The sequence below is a fragment of the Vigna unguiculata genome, chromosome 4 (genome assembly GCF_004118075.2).
Source record: "Vigna unguiculata cultivar IT97K-499-35 chromosome 4, ASM411807v1, whole genome shotgun sequence".
Lineage (NCBI taxonomy): Eukaryota > Viridiplantae > Streptophyta > Magnoliopsida > Fabales > Fabaceae > Vigna > Vigna unguiculata.
The window spans coordinates 42,524,988-42,533,196 of NC_040282.1; the positions used below are offsets into that span (position 1 = coordinate 42,524,988).

The 8,209-nt window shown below is 36.6% G+C and overlaps 2 protein-coding genes across 2 annotated transcripts; one reads left to right on the top strand and one right to left on the bottom strand.

Moving 5' to 3' along the window:
• The first annotated feature begins 2,850 nt into the window (after positions 1–2,850).
• LOC114180949 (protein MAIN-LIKE 2-like) lies at positions 2,851–3,453 on the top strand. The gene is made up of 2 exons (XM_028067241.1): positions 2,851–3,171; positions 3,259–3,453. Exons 1-2 carry the CDS (start codon positions 2,851–2,853, stop codon positions 3,451–3,453), a joined length of 516 nt encoding a protein of 171 aa, XP_027923042.1.
• Positions 3,454–4,207: 754 nt separating this feature from the next.
• LOC114180950 lies at positions 4,208–7,047 on the bottom strand. Its single transcript, XM_028067242.1, has 5 exons — positions 7,022–7,047; positions 5,961–6,923; positions 4,908–5,883; positions 4,628–4,819; positions 4,208–4,479 (listed from the first exon to the last, which is right to left on the bottom strand). Exons 1-5 carry the CDS (start codon positions 7,045–7,047, stop codon positions 4,315–4,317), a joined length of 2,322 nt encoding a protein of 773 aa, XP_027923043.1. The 3' UTR covers positions 4,208–4,314.
• Between the last annotated feature and the right edge of the window lie 1,162 nt (positions 7,048–8,209).

Sequence of the window (8,209 nt, forward strand, 5' to 3'; positions counted from 1 at the left end):
TACTTGGCTAGTATTGTCACTCATGGATTACTCATTACTCGTTCGTCTTCATCAAATTAATCCTTAATTGGTTTTAGTGATGCTGATTTGGATGATAAAAAATCTACAATGGGTTTTTGTGTTTATCTAACAACATCATTTCATGGCACTCTCACAAGCAAAAAATGGTCTCTCACAACAATATTGAAGTTGAATACAAAAGCATTAATGTAGTCTTATGTGGATATCTTCCCTTCTACATGAGTTTCATCTTTATTCTACTAATCCAACCATCTATTCAGATAACCTAGATGTTGTGTTACACTCGACTAATCCTATTATGCATTTTCATACAAAAAAAAAACTTTGAATTAGACCTCAATTTTGTACATGACAAAGTTTTGATGCAACAAGTCAAACTTGTTCATCTTCCCAACAAATATCAAGTAGTTCAAATCCTCACTAAACTTTTATCTGTTATTTCTTTTATTAAGTTTAGACATAAATTTAAGTTGGAATATAATTCCACCCTAAGTTTAAGGGAAATGTTGATATATATAAGTTAGATATATAATTTGTTATTTCTGTTAATAATGCAAATCTTTCTTCCCTTTCTTTCTCTTTAGTACAATATCGACTCATAAATAACGTAAAACTATTGAATAATACATGTTAATTGTTTGCCTTGAGAAATTTTATCGCCATGTATTAGACCGAATATAATAAAATACAGTTGAAAAAGTTACAATGACACAAATGAAAGATATTAACATCATTATACCATGTTTATCCATGAAAACTTTCGCTACATGTTTTCTACGGTTATTATTATTATTATTATTATTATTATTATTATTAATATTAATGTACATATTCTCGATTCTCAACCAAATTCTACGTCTCCCTTCTATTATTTAGGGGGCTTCTCCCTGCACCTCCAAAGAAATCTCCTGTACCCCCAAAACCTACTTTATTTCCAACGTTGCCCCTGGTTAAAAAAAAATTTACTGTGTCTTTTCTCAATTTGACCGCACTGCACCCCCAAATACACCTGCACCCCTCACAGCCCTTAGTGCACTGCACCCCCAAAACCCCTCCACCGCACCCCAATAAAAAGCAGATTCCCTCTGCACGCACTGCACCACTTTTTGGAATCTTTGACCTAGCCTCCCACGCCTCCCACAAAGCATTCTTCTCCCCTTCTCCCCCACTGCAGCGCACTCACTCTTCTCCCCTTCTCCCCCACTGCAGCAGCGCACTCATTCTTCTCCCCTTCTCCCCCGCGCACTCATTCTCCCTCTTCTCCCACAAACAATTCTCCCCACGCCATCCTTTTCTCCTTTTCTCCTCCACACACAATTCTTCTCCCCACCGTCGGCAACCATCTTTCATCCTTTCCCGCGGCTTCCCAATTTTTGCAGGTAAGTAATACTGCTTCTTTAATATTAGACATCGTATATGCATGTGTATATTTTTATTTTAATTGATTTTATACGTAGGTTTTTATATGTAGGTTTTTGTTAATTTTTGTTAAACCTGGAAAGGTGGGAAAGGTGGGTTGTGTTGATGAGTGGTGTGCGTTTGAGAGGAAGGGTTGCGGTGTTTTTTTTTTTTTTCTGAAACGGAATGTGTAATCCGTTTCTGCATTTTTTATTTTTTTTTGAAACGGATTGTGTAATCCGTTTCTGATTTTTTTTTTTTTGAAACGGATTGTGTAATCCGTTCCTTTATTTTTAATTTTTTTTTGAAACGGATTGTGTAATCCGTTTCTGTATTTTTTTTTTATTGAAACGGATTGTGTAATCCGTTTCTGATTTATTTTTCTTTTCTTTTTTTGAAACGGATTGTGTAATCCGTTTCTTTATTTTTAATTTTTTTTTTGAAACGGATTGTGTAATCCATTTCTGTATTTTTTTTTTTTTGAAACGGATTGTGTAATCCGTTTCTGTATTTTTTTTTTTTTGAAACGGATTGTGTAATCCGTTTCTGTATTTTTTTTTATTTTTGAAACGGATTGTGTAATCCGTTTCTTTATTTTTAATTTTTTTTTTTTTTGAAACGGATTGTGTAATGACGTTTAAATTTTTTTTTCACAACGGAATGTGGGATCCGTTTCCCCTTTTTATTTATTATTTATTATGTATTAATTTGTCTTTTATTTAATTATAGATGTGGTCAGGACACGAGGAAATATATCTAGACGTGGTTCAAATGATGCACCCGAGAGTTCCAGACACGGTGCTGCACGAAAGAGACCGACAGCATCGGCTCGTAGAAGGGGTCAGCATGAGGCTAATGTCGTTGAGGATGACATTGTTGAGAATGAGGTTCCTGACGTTCATCAGGAGGACGAGCATGGCATTGATAACGATGGTGGAGGATTTCCTGGTGGGCCGTATGATACATCTTTATTGACGCAGTACCAGGATCATGTTGCACGCATGATATGGGATGGTCAGGTCAGTAAGAAGTTTTTATATAGGTTTAATTTTATTGTTGTTAAGTATTTTTATTGTTGTTTATTTCTTCTGGTAGGATCGAGCTGTGAAAGTGGTCTCCCATATTAAAAAAGTTAAGAAATTAGGACGTCCTCACCCTGCTGTTGCACCTTTTGTGTTAGCTTCTGGATTATCGCCTTTGTGCGATATTTTATATGAATATATCGATCTTGGGTTAGTATTGGGTTTCGTGGAGAGATGGCATCCCGAGACTAATACTTTTCATTTACCCATTGGGGAGATGACCATCACTTTGGATGACGTATCGTCACTTCTCCATCTTTCCATCAGTGAAAACTTTTGCTCCACTGAAAATCTGGAATATGAAGATTCTGTTCAGATTTTGACGACACTTCTTGGTGTTGACCGGGCCATGGCATGTGTGGAGCTGAATCAAAGTCGGGGTGCACAGGTCCGACTGAGCTGGTTGAGAGACTTGTATCACAGCTGTTGTGAAAACGAGCTATGGGAGTTTGCTGCACGTGCATATCTTTTGCACCTTGTAGGGTGCACGATATTTGCTAACAAAAGCGCCACCTATGTTCGTACACATTATCTCGAGCTATTTAGAAATCTTTCCACATGTCGTACATATGGTTGGGGAGTTGCTGCTCTTGTCCACTTATATGAGCAGCTAGGAGATGCCAGCTTTGCAAATACAAAGCAATTAGCTGGATATCTACCTCTTCTGCAGGTACCCATTTATATAACATTTTATTCTTTATTTCACTTGTTTTTAGTTTTATATGACAATGGTTAAATGAAATATTATTTGATACAGGCTTGGATATACGAGCACTTCCCTACATTGGGAATGAAGCAAGTACGGGATACATATGTGGAGACCGAACCCCGTGCTCTACGTTATGTCACTGGACGCGCCATTTCCGCTACAGCTGATGTTAGAGTCCAGTTGGATGGCTTGACATATGATGGGATGATTTGGAACCCATATGTAGCACACAGAGCTGCATGACAACTGGTAACACATAGCATGTTTTCTGGCTTCCTGAGGGTTGGGACCGTTGTACAACGTCATTTGCCGGAGCGTGTGTTGCGACAATTTGGCTTCATCCAGCCTATTCCACGACCGCCTAGTTCGGTTCCCATGATGGACTTTGAGGCTATTGATGATCGGTGGAAAAAGCACGAGCAGTTTGTTGTACATCAAGTGGTCCAAGCACCAGCTCCCTTTTCATGTTCGGATGGATATTTGCAGTGGTTTAGGAGAGTCTCCCATCCATACATTTTACGTGGAGCTGAGGCCGACCGACCTAGCCTTGTGCTTGTGCCCCGACTTCGTCGGAATTTGCCAGATGACATCACAGTTCAGAGGACGTCACTGTCATCATCTTCCAGTGGTTTATTGGTATGTCACACATTTAGTTGTTAATATTATTAGTAACTATTAATATTTGACATTAACTTGTTATTATGACAGGGTCTCGTGAAACGCATTGTAGGTGGTCTTCAGCGGATGATAGACTGTAGAGATGTTACTGAGGGCACAGTTGCGTGGGATCGCACTCATGAGTTATTGCAGATGGCTCAAGATGGACTTGAAGAGGAAAAGACTAGAGGAGGACGTAGAGTTCGAGGTCGACGACCATCTACGTCTGGATAGTCGATTTATTTGTATTTGATGTTAGAGTTGACATTTGTATTGGATTTTATGTTAAGATATTTCATCTATATATGGTATTTTATATTAAGTTATTTAATGTTAGCAATGAGGCCAAAATATATCCGTCCCTTGGCCAAAGGAGTTAGAATTTTATATATTGGTAAAATAATTACAAACTACAACAGTGAAATACTTAAATACAATCAACAAATATCAGTCTTCCATGAGATCTACATAACTACGATCCACTATGTATAAATCTAGGAATGCTTGCATCCTATCTCTATAAAATGATGCCCACCCTTTTGCCTTTGGGTAACAATTGCTAGATGATATGATATCCACTGTCGGTAATGGACAGCCTTCTTGTAGACGAACCTGTAAATACGCAATTAGTCAATAGAGAAATAAAGTTATTTATAAAAATAATATATATATATATATATATATATATATATATATATATATATATATATATATATATATATATATATATATATATATATATATATATAAACATATATACCTGAACAAAATGAGAATTGTAAACATGTCCGATACAAATTAGTCGATGTTGACTTTGCGAAGTAGGTGGGGATGTACGAAGTGGGAATATAGTAAAATTCTGAACTGATGACAAGCACACGAGGATTACATTATACCGATTAGCAATCGCATACCCCATGTCTGGTATAGTCATCCACTTGTCTCGATTAGCCTGTATATAATTAATTAGATTATAATAAAACAAAATCATAAAAAACTTGTAATACATAAATTTCAACAGTGGTGTATAGAAGTTATACCCCTGATGGTGATTGAACTAGCAAAGACTTTCTCAGTTCTTCCAGACGATCATAGCCTCCAACTAACGTTGCATATTCATCTCGCCATTGGCTAAGTTCTTTGTATAGATCATGTCTGATTAGAGGCCACGACTCCTCACCCATACCCAACAATGCAGCAATGCATCTATATCCACAATGACCGTCCGCCACAACATCGACAACATCGAGTATATATGGATGAAAAACAGGATTGAACTGTTCTAGCATGGGTATTACTTTCTCTTCAATTACACGTTTGCTCTTCACCTTGTTTTCTGTTTTTGCAACAAATGTGTCTTGTCTTGAGGACTCTATGAAGGCGTCCACATGCTCAAAATAGGAGGGATCACGTTTGGTTGACTTCTTTGATCTATGACTCTTAGCTGCACCTTTCGTCTTAACTTTACTCGGTGGTGATAACATCGATGTCATGGAAGGACTAACTATGTCAAGTAATTTATGTTTTATGGTCACTTTTCCTGCAATATCAACTTCTTTGAAAAGATTAAGCAGTAGATCAACCTCCCTCTGAATAGATAATTGCCCTTCAGATTGTGAAGACGAGACATTGGAGAAGCTCAACCTAGTCCACATGACATGAATTTCTTGGAGAGGAATAATCCCAGGATCATATCGTGCTAATTCACACGCACATGGTAGACCATAAGTTTGTCTGAGAATGCAGCCACAACGACTACTATCGAATCCAATCTTCTTTACTCTTTCCAATTCTGGAGCAAGGAGTTCTAAGGCACATCTAGAAATATTACCCACTAATCTTCTATAACTCAATGCCTTGTAAGAGTCACTGATCAGATTTATACTTCTTTCAAAAGACGCCTTAATTTCGTTGTGTTGCAAGATAATAACGTTGTGAATTCCATCCCAACATGAACAAAGGTCTCCCATACTACTTCCAAGAACTTTCTTCAGACTCCAGTGAGCAGACTCAACCCTAGTACAATTTATACAAGGAAATCACATAAACCATTAATGAAAAAAAATTTAATTAATAGCAAAATACAAACATACCTGTTTGATGTTGTATTCCCCAAATGCATAACTTTGTTCGTCCATGCCTTCACAAAGAATTTCTTATAAGGAATGATCCACGAGTCGTTAACATATTCAAAGAATACAGGCCATGGCTGGCAAACAAGCTCAAGACGATGAACACACTCGTTGAACTTTAATTCATCTTCACAGTCCATGACATTCTCCCAGGCTTGAAGTACAACATCCCATGCGTCAACAGAGTTTACTAACATTTTGCACTTTGCCTGCACATTTTTTTGAATGTGGAAACGGCATAGAAGATGATAACACTGAGGGAACACCATGCCAACAGCATTCATTAGAGCAAGATCCCTATCAGTTACAATGACTTGTGGACCACCCTCGGACGTCATAAATAGACCTCTTAGCCTTTCAAGAGCCCAAATGAAATTATTTTGCTTTTCACTAGATAAAAATGCAAAAGCGGCGGAGAAAGTTAATCCCGTTGAGGTCACACCAACAATCTCAAGTAATGGCAACCTATATTTGTTGGTTTTATAGGTACTATCCATTAAGAACACAATGTTGAATGAATTTAACAACTTCACATCATCAGGATGGGTCCAGAACAAATCGCTTACCACATCAGATTCATCAAGACATCTACTAAAATGGATGTAGTGATCACGTTCCAACATCAACATTAACTGTTGTAACTCAGTTCTTGAACCTCTTATTGAACGTTTGTACCTATATCTCGCATTATACACTTGCTTCAGAGTTGTAACATTACAATCAACTTTTTCTTTCAAAGTGAGAAGTATATTTGCAGGTTTGACTTGACTTTTGGTCATATCAACAAGCAACGACTGTTCAGTAGACTTCAACCTACCCGCATAGGGGTGACCAACTAGAGTAGAAGAGACATCGTGATTATGGTAACCACATTTTACGTTCAACACCCATCCCTCCCCTTGAGAGATGGGTCTCCCTCTCAATCTAAAGGGACAATCACATTTTCTTGTATCAGATAAACTGGGTTCTGCATCAGACTTGTATTTTCTATATTTTCCACCTCTTTCACAACCTAATAATACATGGGTCTTTCTTCCTGGTTGTCCATTGTATTTATCCGATCTTAGAATAATAACGACAAACCCAAGATTATAAGCAACCCCTCTAACCCATTTAATTAAATCTTCATGTGTTGAGAAAATATCATCGGTTGTAAAATGAGATGTATAATCTTGTTCGCAGATATCATGAACAAAATCAGAAAACTCTGACATGAGACTACAATTTTGTTGAGAATCCGCTTGAGAATCCAAGAAACTCAAATAACTAAAATGATGCTCTTCCATAATGAACTATAATAAAAAAAGAAATTTTAATAAGTAAATAACCCATCTAAATGCATAAAGAATGCAACACGTATCACAGAAAACGAGTGAATGCAACACGTATCAAAAATTGAAAACTAATTGCATGTTCATATTCAAAAATTGAAAAAAATTGAAAACTAATTGCATGTTCATATTCATTGCATAATTTAAGTTAGAAAATTCACCGATCACACAGACTCATATTAAAAATTGACCAATAACACAATATACACACCAACACACAAAATCGGAATACATGAAACGGAATAGCTATTCCGTTTCACATCTTTAACACACAGATTATGTAATCCGTTTAGAAAAACAAAATTTTGGTTTCCATTTCATGTTCAACTGTTTGGACTTCAAGTGTTTATGTGTTGGACAAAACATTCATACAAATAAGGAGCGGAAATTTCAACCAAATAAGTTATTCAATTGTGATACATATGCAACGATACGAAAATCATAATTTATACGAAACGGATTACAGAATCCGTTTCAAAACTGTATGAAACGGATTCTGTATTCCGTTTCATAAAAAAATTTGCAAATTTTTTTATGAAACGGAATACAGAATCCGTTTCAAAACTGTATGAAACGGATTCTGTATTCCGTTTCGCATGCATTTTGATTTTTTTATTTAAACGGCTTTTGTATTCCGTTTTGTCAAAGTTTGAAACGCATTCCAGTCTCCGTTTCATAAAATATTTTCTTATATACGTTTCAGATCAAAAGCAAACAGAAAAAGAAAAAGTTTAAGCTGGGGCTAACCTGGATGGAAACTACCACGAGAAAGATAAGAGTTACTTCCAACAACCTTCCTTTCAAACAAAACCTTCGATCACAATATGAAGAGCGGAAAGTAAAGACAGTGAGACAATAAACAACATTCTTTAAAAAAAA